Genomic DNA, 14,416 nt, shown 5'->3' with positions numbered 1-14,416 from the left:
CGTTCTCTGACATTAATTTGTTTCCTTATAAGCACGGAAAAAAGACAGCCTTCACACTTCAACCAAGGCACAATTATTTGGAAGTCTATATATCTGAAAATTCAACTTTAGAACTGCCTCCAGACCGGAAGTTTAAAAATGAGACAGGTGAAGGGAAACAGCCTCAACAAGAACCCTGAACTGTGGCATCTGAACTCTCTAAGCCCTTTGGGAAATAAAGATTCCCCAATAAATTTGCCAGAAGAGCTGCTTATTCCTGACTTAAAAATGATTTTAAAATAATTCCTGTCTTGGATCGAGAAGACAGATTTCTACCTGACTGTAGCTGAAAACAGTATCTGTTTTCTTTTTTTTTTAAAGAGAAATTTCCTTGAGCACAGACACCTGTGAACAATACTAATCATCAACTATGGGATTAGAGAAAATCAGATTTTACAGAGTATTAAATTGAATATAATGGCCCGCCTCGTACAGTAGCACAGGTTTCATAAAGGTATATCTAATTAGAGAAGTGACTGACCACCGTGTGTTAGTGATAATTATACCCCGAGGCAAAATTCAGGGCTGGGGCATGGGGTATGTGTGTAAGTCTGGGGAGGCAAAAAGGACTAGAACCTCATCTGGTCTTTCACCAACCACTGTACATCTTAGAATCTTTGAAGTGGGAGTTACTTATACCAAGCAGAACACCGAAAGGCCAAAACAACGTCTTTATTGCTTTGTGAAGTTCAGTCCTGTGGACACATTATTTAAAAGAGGCAAGCTAATCCCAACTGATTGAAGAACAAGTCACCTTCCCAAAATACAACACTGCAAAATTACATTTACCCTCTTATCTACAGTTTCCCATTGTTTTCTCTCCCTTTCAGTGATTTTTCCCTTTAAAAACTGGAATAAAAGTGCAGGATGCCCAAGTTTTTGAATACTCTCTTATATTTTTGTGAACACAGAAAACCAGGGAAATTGCTGGGACACTGGCATTATACTTGCGGGAAAACAAATGAAAAAACCCAAAGCAAATATCTCCATCAACTTACTTGGTTTTCAAATTTTAGAGGAAGAGGTCGTATTTTTGAGGTTTTTACTGAACTAGACTCTACAAGCATTTAGAACCATCAAATTTTTTTTGAACCATCAAAACCACTTTAAAAGGCAGCTATACTACGGGAAACCCTGGGGATGTAATATACATAGTTCCTGCCCTCCCAGGGGCGTGGGGCCTAATGACCCAGGTACTTATACAGTGTGACATGAGGGGTGACAGAAGGAAGGTTCTGTGTTCTATAGGGAACACCTTTGCGGTCATCGAATTCTGGATCTCAGAACTAATGCTTCCCCTTAGGAGTCCTTTCAAAAATGAAAATGGTCTCTGAGCACAGAGTTAGCTGGAAAACCCAGCCAGTCACGTAAAAGGCAGCACTCAATGAGTATGCTCAGATTAAACAGACATCTCTTACAACTCCTCACATATTACTAATATATATTTTTAGATTTTTAATTTTAACTAGGTCTGTAAAGCTGTCACAGTAAAGGAAATAAGAGGCCACGTTGTCCCACTGAAGAGCAAAATAATTCGCAGAACTCAGTCTTCCTAAAAGTGTGCCTCAATATCAAGGCCTATCTAATCTCTCAGGCTTTTATTGTAGAAAACTCTGAAAGATAAGACAAAAATTGCAATTTTGCTTTAAAAAATTATCAGGGTTTAATGCAAGTTCCTATTGATTCTTCTTCACTAAACATAATTCAGAAGATAATTTTAAGAGAGTTTGGAGCCAGGAGAAAAAACATCTTAAGACGAAAACCTGCATACGAATGTTTATAGCAGCTCTACTCATAACTGCAAAACCCAGAGGCAACCAAGGTGGCCTTCCACAGGTAAATGGATGTAGTATATCCATACGAGGGAATAGTACTCAGTGATTAAAAACAAAGAGCTGGGGGCACCTGGGTGGCTCAGTGGTTGAGCCTCTGCCTTTGGCTTGGGCGTTGATCTCGGGATCCTGGGATTGAGTCCCACATTGGGCTCTCTGCTTGATGGGGAGCCTGCTTCCCCCCACCCCCTCTGACTCTCTCCCTACTTGTGATCTCTGTCTGTCAAATAAATAAACAAAATCTTTCAAAAAAAAAAAAAAAGAGCTGTCAAGCCACAAAAGACATAGAAGAAGGAAGCTTCAAAGCACATTATTGCTAAATGAAAGAAGTCGGTCTGGAAAGGGTACCTACTGTATGATTCCCACTATAGGACATTCTGGAAAAGGCCAAAGTATAGAGACAGTGACAAGGTGAGTGGTTGTTGGGGGTTGCAGGGGAGAGAAGGTGAACAGGTGGAGCAGAGGGGATGTTTAGGGCATGAAAAGATTCTATGATAACTGTCATGGGAGATACAAGACGTTACGCATTTGTCAAAACCTGGAACACCATGTACACGAAGAATGAGCTCTAATGTAAACCACAGACTTTAGTTAATGACATAACAGTACTGGATCATAATTATGACGAAGGTAGCACACCAATGCAGATGTTACTAATAAGGGCAGCTGTGAGGCCAGTGGTGGTGGAGGATATAATCAAGAACTCTGTGGTTTTTGTTGTTGTTTTTTTGAAGAAGAGGATATTATCTTTAAGATTTTATCTGGCAGAGAGAGAGAGACAGACAGACAGCACAAGTAGGGGGAGATGTAGAGGGAGAGGGGAAGCAGGCTCCCTGTCGAGCAAGGGAAGCCCGATATAAGACTCGATCCCAGGACCATGACCCAAGCTGAAGGCAGTGGTCTAACCAACTGAGCCACCTAGGCGCCCCAAGAACTTTGTGTTTTATGCTCAATTTTTCTGTTAACCCAAAACTGTTCTAAAAAGTCAAGTCTATCAGAAAAATTGTACGACAGGTTGAAGAGGGAAAAACGCTGGCCAATCTGAACAGAGAAGTGATTCCATATTGTAGAATGATGTGAATTCCTTTCATCGCACACACCTTAGCTTACGATGGCCTATTTTTGACTGAAACAATATGTGTCTAGTTAAACACCAGGACATCAGTGTAGAATTATCTTTGTTTCAGAACTGGAGGGGATGTTCGAGATGAATAAACGGGTTGAGATAAACTTAGAAATTAACTGATTGTGCCTACCAAACACTCCAAATGTCTCTGAAGAAGGAAAATTGTGTATGGTTTGTTCTGGAGCAAAGTACATATGTTTAAGTATTGTGGGTAAAAATATAGTTGGTTAAGAAGCAGTGAAAACACTCCTGAAAGTTTTATTTAGGGTAACAGATTGGCATGTACCCCGAATTACTACATATGACTGTACCTAAATGGTTTAACGTGGCTAATTTTAAAGAGTCTTTGAGGGTTCTTAAAGCTCTTTATCAATATAAATGATCCACATTTTCAGCTGTTTTAAAATTCAGGACAATAAATGTTCCACTGGCTCATTGGACGGGTGGTACAGCCTCGGCTCAGGAGTTTGGTGGTAAAGGTAAATCACCCCAGTTCCATCCTGGCTGCACAGCTTCCTGGCTAGGTAACCTGGGGTAAGTTACTTGACTTTTGTTTTGCCTTACTTCCCCCATATGAAAGGCAGGAACAACAGCAATGGTTACCCCATGATTAGATGAACTAATGCACAGAATCACGTGTGCGAGGCCTGCTATATGGCTCTTGAGCGTAAACTGTTATTGGTATGGATAAACTGACTTTAGGAGACCCTGACTTTTGGAGAATCACGTAGCATGCTCCTGCAGACAGATGGATGCACAAAGACCCCCCCCGCCCCGCAACAGTGGTACTTCTCCCACTTTGGGGGAACTAAAAATCTTCACATGTTGGACTCCTCCACTGACCTGTGAAGTCAGTGGGAGCAGGAGCCAAATCTTTGGCATCTGTGTTAACAAAGTACACCAAGGAAATATTTCTCAGAATAAAGAACCAAACTGATTTACTTCTTAATGGGAGAGTAGTTGTGTTTTTTTTTTTAAAGATTTTATTTATTTATTTGACAGAGAGATCAAGTAGGCAGAGAGGCAGGCAGAGAGAGAGGAGGAAGCAGGCTCCCTGCTGAGCAGACAGCAGAGATGTGGGGCTCGATCCCAGGACCCTGAGATGATGACCTGAGCTGAAGGCAGAGGCTTAACCCACTGAGCCACCCAGGCACCCCACTATATATCAATTTTTAAGATCATCTGTGTCCTGAAGTATTTCCCTGTGTGGACTTGATGATTCTGGGACTTTGGGCTGCGAGGCCACCATGTTGAAAACAGAGAAATCAGCAACTTGAGGGTCAAACTGAAACTTAACTGCAAGTAGAGACGGACCCCATTTTCAGCTGGTAAGGGTTCTAACTCACAACACAGCAGTCCCGGATAACAGCAAGTCTGCGCTTCTAGTTAGGAAAGGCTCTAGTGAATCCAGTGATTGCTTCTCAGTGCTCTGTACCAGAGACTGATATTTATTTAATCAGGATGGGAAATAAGAGTTGCTAATATTTGAAGAAGCAATAAAGTTCCTATTTTCATGTAAACGACCCCAAGTAAACACCAAGGGCAGCAAACCAGAAAAACGCCCCAAAGAACAGAATGGCTTCTAACAGACAGCCTTTTCTGTTTCATTTTAAGCAACAGACAAGTATTTAACTAAATTATTCTCCACGGACACTATTAAAATGGCTTTCCTGTTGTTATCAGAATGGAATTTCAGATCCACTTAATTTCAAGAAATTGACTGAAATTCAAATCACAAATCTGGTTTTAAATGGTGCTCTGTACTCTATGCACTATTTATGCTGATTACAGCATTGAAGTAGCTGGGCTCCGATAACAGAGTTAATAGTATTAAATCAGAGATGCCAAATTAATTTCTTAGATGTGTTCATAAATAGCTCTAAAATTATTATGAGGCTTGACGGTTGAAAAATGTTCCCATTTTCTTATTGTTCAATGGTGACATAATTTAGATCAGATATACACTGAAAATATAAGATTATAATATAAAATTATATTATAAATTATAAAACTATGAACGAGGACCCCTAAGGGGCATCTAGTCCAATGTCCTCATTTTCTAAGTAAGAAAACGAGGCCCGGGAGAAGCAGGGGAGCTTAGGAGTTGAATGCTTGGGCTCTGGAGTCGGAAAGACCCGTGTTCCAGTTCCAGATTGGCAAGTTCTTCACTATGTGACCTTGGGAAGCTTACTTAGCCTCCTCAAGCTTCAGTCTCTTCAAGTGTGGAATGGGGATAAGGACTGCACTAAGCTCTAGGTTTGTGGTAGGATTAAATGGGATAAATATGCAAAACATTCAGCTCAGCACAGAAGATTGGTACATTTTAACTACTCCTTAAATATTAGCAGTTATTATCATCATGACTAAGAGTGACTTGCAAGGCAATGTAAGCAGCAACAAAACCAGAACATAGAGTTCCTGACACATATCACAGCCTTTTTCATCTAAATACGGTACCTGGGATATAAGATTTATTGGCATAGACAATATAAGTATAACTCTACATCAAACAGAAGGATAACTAATTTCAATCTTTCTGTTACTGAACTGATCCGAATATTAAATCAGCGATTACTTCTGGAGGTCTCAATTTCATGAAGATTCACCCATACTTAGTTTCCCATGAGCAATCAACGTTACCTATTTGCCTTCCTAACTGTTTTAAATTTTTAAATCTTTCTCACCCGATGCCTGCTCATGTAAAATAGAACAACGTATATTGGCCACAAGTAAGAGCTAGGGTTCACTTGCTAAGAATGTTAAATTTGACACTGGTTAGTTGCTACACGAAATGAGTCTACTATTCTTAATCTGTACTGTCAGGTGTGGCCATAGCCTCTATACATCTGTTATGGAGGAAGCAAGGATAAGGGACACATTTAAACAAACAAACAAACAAGCGGGGGAAGGATAGAGTGGCTGGGTTATGGATATTGGAGGAGGTATGTGCTATGGTGAGTGCTGCAAATTGTGTAAGACTGATGATTCACAGACCTGTACCCCTGAAGCAAATAATACATTGTGTGTTAATAAAACAAACAAACAAACAAAACTACCGTGGATGTGTAGTATGAGTAAGATTCAGTTTGGGTAGTGGAGACTCCTAGGAATCCAGGGACCAAAGATCACAGACATTTACAGTTGCCACTTCTGTCAATATTGACTGCCCTCACCTGATTTACTCAGAGTTGAATGTTTTTTTCTTATACTAAAAAAAAAAAAAAAAAAAAAAAACCCTCAGAATTGAGAAGCCTCATAAAGAATATTGGCTTTATACAATAAGCTCTCGATAGCTGAGCATTTGATAATCTTTTACTTAATTGGTGGTCTTCACAGTAAATATTCTCAGACTGCTTAAAGCGTTTTCTTGCAATAAACTAAAGACTGTTTGTCTCTTAATCTGGAGAATGACCAAAGTACATACAATGAACTTTACATCTTTAAAAGTAAGTGTAAACGCAATGTGGCATAAATACATCGGTACACCCAGCAGATATCAACTCACACCACAGTCAGATAAGCTCAAGTATAAACATGAACAAAGCCCAAACACCTTTTTATGTAACAGTAATGTGATTCAGCAGACCAGCAGATGAAGAAAATAGTCATTTGAAAAGTGGCAATTTGTAACCATACCCGGTATTTAGTATTTCAGCGACTAGAAATAAAATTGTTTGGCAAACTTACCCGCATTTTTGCACAGGCATCTTGGGTTGATTCTGTCCCTCTGAGCTCTTTTATCAGCATAGAACCTAAATACTAAAATACAAAACAATTCAATGGTTTATGAAAAAATATAATAAATAGGAGTTGCGATTTAAAACCAAACTGTGGAAGTCCTACTGGCTGGGTTTCCTGGCTGAGAGTTGTTGGATAACTTTTATAAACTAAGAGTAACTAATCCTAATAAATGTTTTTAGAGAGAGAATGCTGTAGAATTAACTACAGTTCTGAGAGCTGCAAATTGCTCTTTATAATAAAACCGCAGCATTTTCTAAAGATGCCATCTTTCAAATCATATTTAACTGCAAAATGGGGGCATCTAAAAATGTTTTCCTTTTTTTTTTTTTTTTTTTTGAGGCAGCAATGTCTGCAAAAATAAATCACGCTACTCTCCACGTAATTACAGGGTTGTATGAGACAGCTGAGAAGCTAAGCGATGTGCACCCCATTTGGGCTGAGTTGGCTGCCTAGGTAATTAACGTTAGGCTGCTCTCGGGCGGAGATGCAGTTTGGGGTCTCAGCGTTCACAGCTGCGCGCCCAGTGCTTGATCCACCTGAGAATGACATGGGCACAAGGTGGGAGCCTGCGGGGACGGGAACGGCCTCTGGGTTGTTCAGAACGGGGAGAGCCCAGTTCCTGGTGCAAACCGACACCGAGGGGCTGAATGGGGTAGGAGAGATGAGAACGTCCCCTCCCAGGAATTACCACTCTTTTGTTAGGTGATCTGATCCCACACTGCCTCGGCGCCAAACGCCACTCACTCTCTAAGTTCTGGCTGGAGGGTTGGGCGTTGGGGGGTAGGGGGGAAGGACGACAAAGACTTTGTAGCAAAATGTCTATTTTGCCTTTCCATCAATTGACTCTTCTCCAACTTTTCGAAGCTTCAATAGGGTTTCTTTCTTATGTCAATTTTTCCTTCCCTAATCTCCTAACTGCAACCCCCACAAAAAAAAAAAAAAAAGATAGAGAGAGCGTGAAAGAGCTCTACGTGTCTTTAAAAAAACAAAAAACAAAAAACGAAAGAAAATTATTATTTTCCTTTCATGGCACGGGGCAAAAACCTGGCTGCGAATCGGGCTTGCGGACCTGGCACTGCCCGAAGCGAAGAGGGGCGTGCCTTGAAAGAGCAGGGAGGGGCTAAGGGCCCCGCGGCAAGACTTGCTCCAAAGGCTCAAGGGTGTGTGGAGGCGTTTGAGCTTTGCAGGAAGGAGGCATTTCTGCTCATTTCTGAGATTACTGCTGAAATGAACCCAATGCTCCACGATAAGTAGGCAGTAAAAGAGGTATAGATAATAAAACGAACAAAAGGCCGAAATTGCTAGGCGACAACCAGAATGCCCACGTCTTAAATCAAATTAAGAAAAAGGATCTCGGAGAAATCCTTGCCTTTTCAGTTATGGAGGAATTCTGCCCTAACTGAAACATTTCTTTTTAAAAGAGGTGATTTTACTTTTCCTGCTGTAGCCATGACAACCACCTGTCCCCAAACCTATGGTATTCTTTCAATATTTACCTGTTCATATTACTTGTAATTCTCAGCTCAGCCTGACTCTCCTATTAGAACAAGTTACCCAGTAATAGAACCCTAATGAAAAAAATGGGGTAGTAGACCCAGTGTTTTGAGATCACTGGTCAGTGAATGTTTCTGTCTATATGTGTTATATTTATAGGCATTTCCATTTTAAGATTGTGCTTTAACATATTTCATTTAAAATATACAACTGTCTAAGAAGAAGGCAAAATAGACCTTAAGCTTACAAGAATAAAAGGGATTATTAACCTCTATTTACTTGGACATTCTCGGTATAGGAACGGCTACTTTAAGAAAAAGAGAAGGGGAGAACATTTTAAGAGTTTCATTGATGGCCATTTCGGTGTATTTCCAGTATAAAAGTAAACAAGCCAGAAGTACACCCTCTATTCCCGCTGGTATCCAAATACCGAATAGATGGTAACTTACAAAAGCTTTGTAATCACACGATTGGAAGATGAGCTTTTCTGGATGGTGTTGCCAGTACTGAACTGGAGTTGAGGCTGTGGCTTCATTTGGAGGTCGCAAGGTAATGGAAGGTTCTCCCCAGTCTCCTGTCTGAAAATCACATTTATTCTAGAGGTAATATGAGCAGTTGGCAAAGTTCATTCCTTATAGTTAGCCTGAGTTCATTTTACACATGTGTGCTAGAATGGGCAAATGCATCTGGGTGTATTAAATGTGTAGAAATACTTTTACTATTTTTTATTGGTTTTATATATGTGATAGCATCATATTTCCCAAAGCTGAGTTAATTTCTGAGGCGTGAAAGAAGTTATTCCATTTTTAGAAGGACACCCTAAGCTATGTGATTTTAAAATAAAACATGGAGATATTCATAAATGATGCACTAATTCATAATTTTCTGTTACAACAGAAAAAGAACATACGAACTTTGAAAGACTTTTCTGTTTCTAAGCTTGTTTATTTGAACTTTTTAGTCTGAATTGTTTTTACATTCAGAATACACAGTTTCATGAATTTCAGTTCCCAAATATGACATGTACCATGTACTTGGGATGATTTTAGATCTCTGGAGAAAAGGTAGCGGAAGTGTGATTCTAAAACAAAATTTCACAAGAAAAATTTACAAATGGATGACTAGTGTTCCTCATCTGAGTTCACTTGTATTGATAAAATGCCACTGTGACAGTCTTGGATGTATTCAGCTACCTTTCTCAGAAAACCTAAAGCACAAATGAATAATAAACATTTAAATGCCAAGTTTGGCCAGACGTGCATATGCGTGTACTTGAGGATCTTAATTCACAAATACAAGCAAATGCACATATGATGGCGTATCATATAATGCATACGCCCACTAAGACAGACCCAAGACAGAAGGACATCCCATCCTTCCATCTATCATTTTCCATGAGGTTAGCTTTGACTAGTTTTATGACTATAATGGCTTAGTGTGAGCATCTATAAAGTCAAAGGCTGGCGTTGGCAGGTCTTTTCTGGGTTCTAATCTGATTTAGATATTATAATAGGGGTGATCTCTTACTCTTTTCCCTGGTAAAGATTCCAGTTTCTCAAAATTCAACTCTTTGTTCTCAAATGGACATTAACATAAACTAGACAACAGGTAGATTTCCAAAGTTACTCTCTTTTAGCCTGGATCTGGCTGCTCTTGTAGAATTAAAAGAATTACCTTTCTCAGGAGTTGAAAGGATATAAATAGGTCTCATGAGCTCCCAAACCAAGTAAAACTTTGGTCAGAGACCAAGTTCTACTGAAGTACTAACAAATGGGTTAATACTGTAGGGTTTCTTAAGGAGGATTTTCAAGGAATCTAGCATAAGGACGCAAAATTTTGGATGTAGGACGTTTTGGGGGGGAGAAAAAAGTTGACAGCTTTCAATAAATTCTCTGAAAGTCTCAGAAACTCCAACAGGTTAAAAACCGTGAGTGTCTAGGAGTAGCTTACACGGGATGTGTGTTTTGGGGAAGAGGACTAACATTTCAATTTTCTCTGTGCAGTTTTACTTACGTTAGGTAACACGTGAGGTGGCTGCTAAGGGAAGTGTTAGGCATAGGCTTTGCTTTCTGAAGTTTCTGTCTTTGAAAAACCAAAAGAAAATTCTAGAGCCCCTCAGGAATGCACAGGACTTTCACTGAGGCAGAGAACCTCTAGTCTAAGCCATTCTGTTAGTTTGGTTCTAGATCCTAACTTACTTGCATATGGCTTGGTTCTCCTATCTCCTATCTGTTGAAATTGTTAAGACTTTACCTGGAATAATTACTTTAGCATTTCTGTCTGTCTTTATGACCCATCCCTGACTCATTCTTGAGTTTTCTCTTTATAAGTTTTATTTTATTAAAAAAAAAAAGACTGGCTGCAATTAATTTTAGGAGAAAGTTTTCCTCTGGTTGCCTATTATGATCTTTTCTTCTCTTCCTCTTTCAAACATCTGGTCTACAACATCTCTCAGTCTTTAATTCAACTGGCTGTGATTTGCTCTTAAAAAAAAAAAAAACTAGTATGAAATTGAAAATGTAGAAAATGTGGATTTCAAAGCTATTTTGAAGCTGAATGTAATAATCTTTAAGTGATGATACCTATAGTTAAAACTTGGAAACATGCAGCCAGGAGTTCTTAATTAAAAGCTCTCCCCAAATCCAGCAAATCCTCTAGTCCGCCCCATTCACCTTCTTCCCCTCCCTCGATAAAGCAACAACAACACAGCAAACAGGTGTTGTACATTTAAGTCACGGGTAACACTGTTAACAGAACAACAGAAGTTTGCACGCAACTCCGTGGAATGATACAAAGGGAGGAGCTGGTTGACGTTAAGATCTTTCGATCCAGTGTTTTCCAGGTGACAAGTGAAACCAAGCATCAGATCATCACTTCAGCCCTATCTTAGTTTAGCTGAAGTATCCCTTGGCTGAGCTCAACAGGCAGTTCTCACAACAGCCTGAACAGCCATGGCAGGCGCTGGGGGTACCACGGGTTGCGGGGCAAAGGCTGGGAACAGGGCTGGGCGTGGGGATGAGTGGGGTGCAGCCAGGGTTATGGGGACATTTCAGGTGTTAGTACATTAAGCATGCAAATCATATGCAAACTCATTCTCTAGTTGCTGAATTAATTCAGGCACTTGTATAATTAAACTTCGATGTGAGTTCCATACACGTCAAGCAGAACTACAGCCAAATGCTCATCCCAATATTCACACCATCCACGTAAGTTGTAGCAGCCATTTTGGGAAGAACGAGCCCCAGCACATAGCACCTCAGTCTGGAAATCATCCCGACCTCTTATTTGATAAGCACTTGAAAAACGGGTGCCACATCCAATAAACTCAGTTTAGGCAGGGCCATCATCTGCTCTCTGGGACTCCACTTTGTCCCGAAATCACAAGCCACCTGCTTTGAATTCAGAGTTATCTGACAGGGCCTTCCTACGTGCTATGGGGGAGGGGAGGGAATTATGGGGAAGAGAAATACAATCCCTCCTTTATGTTCTTTGTGGCCTTGAAACATTACTCTGGTCCAAATATTTTTTAATTCTCTATATAGGGACTGGATCTATCTTTCCAGAATAAGAACTGAGTTTTGTCATACGTAGGGCCCATTTCCAGATGTTCATTTTCAAAGACATAAACAGTGTTCTTAAGATTGAAGTTACAAAAAAAAAATGTACTTGCTTCCTGGAAATTCATCAGCTTATCATTATTGTGTTTCACTTTAGACCGAAGAATATTTATAAGGCACCACTTGTGGGTGTTCATTCTTCCCTCTGGAGTTAGCTTTCTGAGAACGGATGGATTTGGTGACAGTACTGCCAACAGGAGGTTTGGACTGGGCCTTGGGTTACAGCTTCAACTGGTCCACGGGCAGTAAAAGAAAAAAAGATTGGAGAGAATGATGTCCGTCCTGGACACTGGACGGCACCAGGAACGAACTATGGAGGAAGCGGGAAGGGCGGTACAGGGTAGGGACCAGTGAAAGAAACCAAAAAGCAAATTAGGCTTTCTACCTCAGCTATACAGTAATTTCAAATGGGGAGGCCCATTGTTAGGTCTTGTAAAACAGTACACTCATATCAAGATGGTACCTGTATTTCCTCAGGTAAATTAATAAAAGTAATTCTCCAGGTGAATTAATAAAATTAATTTAATAATTTCCCAGTTTTTAAAAAACGTGTCATATATGAAAAAAATCAAACAGACCTAAAAAGTCTTTTGCTTCAAAGAATGGTTTATAAACAAACCTTACCCTCAACAAATAGTAGATTTAAACTTAGGTAACAGCAATGCAATTATATTTAAGTAGAATAACAAAACAGGAAAAGATTGGGGTAAAATTCTATTTTAAACTGTTACTGACTGGCAGTACTTTTTAAAAGGCTTAAGTAATTATAGAAGAGAAATTCAATGATTCAAGACACTCTTACTAAATGTCTTCAGGCTACTTTTTTGGAGCTTAAAATACTTAAAACTTTCCTTTATGTTCATGTATTGAATGATTTTAATATTCTAAGAATTTGGTCATGGCTTAAAACCTCATCTACTTGGTATGTATGTGTGCATTTCCTGTAGGATATTATCAATGAAACAAAGGAAAATGGACATCATGAAGTATCCTTTCCAGCTCAAATAAAAAGTAAACTATGAATATAGAGAGAAAACATAATTTGAGATTAGAGCTTTAAGTGGAAAATTGATTCTGTCAAACAGGTATTTACCAACTGCCAACTCAGCGTGCACAGTCTGGCGGAGTGTGAAGGGCTACGGAGGGCCATACTTAATATGATGTAATTAAATCAAACATCTTTTATCCCACCAGCTGAAAAGTATAAAACCATTAACTGAATTTAGTTGTGACCCAGGAAAAAAATTCACAAAAGTCTGCAGATAGATTTTTATTGGATGGCAGAGACTAAAATGCAGCTTTTCCACTTTGCTTTATTCCAAAGGTGTTACAGATGCATGACTTTTGGTTCAAATGCACCAGATACATAAGGCTAATGGAAAAACACTGTACTGCAGAGTTCTCTCCTCCAAACATGGAAACTGAAGATATTACATACTCTCTATCCTCTGTGCATATGAAGGGAACATCATCTGTATTCTTATTTTCTTCTTGAGAAAAACACTTCCTAAGGATATCAGTAAATAATTAAAAGCCAGGGTTATGACTTAGCTTCCTAACATGAACAGAAAGGTATGATATTTTTCAAGCCTTGTATTATTCTGAAATTCTTTAAAATTAGGATTTAATTGGTTTTTCTAAATAGTAGCTTTTAAATCTTTTCTACTAGGAACTGTTTCCACCTACCTGCTTATAAATTTAGATCTGAATATTAACAAACATTCTCTATTTCTTTAGAACACTTAATGAAAAACAAAAATGATCTTAAATGACGATTGGTAGGTTAAGGCTTCACTTTGAAGAATTCTGACAAACACTGATCAGAGATGAGCTACCCAAACATCCATAAGGTACAGGTGAAAACATTTATTTTCTGTTATCTCTGAGGCTTTGAAGAATGTTCCCGAGAGCTGTACGCTCATAAATATGTAGACATGGGTTTGGATGTGAATGTAAGGGCCTCCTCCAAACATTCCCATACACACACGGAAGCAGGAGGCTGCAGCAGGTCTTTTGAAAATCTTCCAGAATCAAGAGTGCTAGTTTGGTCAAATGCAGCTGGTTATACTAAATTTGTTCCTTTGGATGATAAAGAGCAGAGATGGCCACTTCTCAACAGAAAAAAGCTCTGGTTAGCATTTACGGGTTCGGGAGGGACTGCTGGGTCACTGGAACATCGGTACCAGGCAACGTACAGACCCCATGAGCCCAAGAGCCAGAAGTCCCATGCACGGGGAGGGGTGTGCCTAGCGTGGCACCCCGAAGGGAGGCCCTGCACATGCCACCCTGAGAGCTCTGCTTAGTGATTCTCAACCAAATGTCTTAACCTCTCGGACAGCAGGGTATCCGACGGGAAAAATTTAACAGAATATGAAAATAAGGTTGTATTTTAAAATACAAAACAGAAAAGACCAAATGTTAAAATGTCTACTTCCCAAACAAAAATGCCTTTTTTTTTGAAAGTATGCAGAGGTAAGCTGTGAATATTTGAATATCATGCAGCTCAGAGTAAAACGGGTCACGATTTCCCACACATTCCAAAGAGCAATTCAGTACTGTCCGATGGA

The 14,416-nt window shown here is 39.5% G+C and overlaps 1 protein-coding gene across 18 annotated transcripts in view; it reads right to left on the bottom strand.

Annotated features, from left to right (window-relative positions):
* The window catches only part of ANKS1B (ankyrin repeat and sterile alpha motif domain containing 1B), a 1,113,728-nt gene that overhangs the window by 46,591 nt on the left and 1,052,721 nt on the right, over positions 1–14,416 (bottom strand). For all 18 annotated transcript variants that reach the window (XM_046012089.1, XM_046012090.1, XM_046012088.1 and 15 more), the window contains 2 exons: positions 8,682–8,810; positions 6,685–6,756 (listed from right to left, as the gene is read on the bottom strand). In XM_046012089.1, coding sequence (XP_045868045.1) covers positions 6,685–6,756; positions 8,682–8,810 — 201 coding nt within the window. The remainder of the gene's footprint in view (positions 1–6,684; positions 6,757–8,681; positions 8,811–14,416) is intronic.

The sequence above is a fragment of the Meles meles genome, chromosome 7, assembly GCF_922984935.1.
Source record: "Meles meles chromosome 7, mMelMel3.1 paternal haplotype, whole genome shotgun sequence".
NCBI lineage: Eukaryota > Metazoa > Chordata > Mammalia > Carnivora > Mustelidae > Meles > Meles meles.
This window is presented reverse-complemented; position numbering and strand designations above follow the sequence as displayed.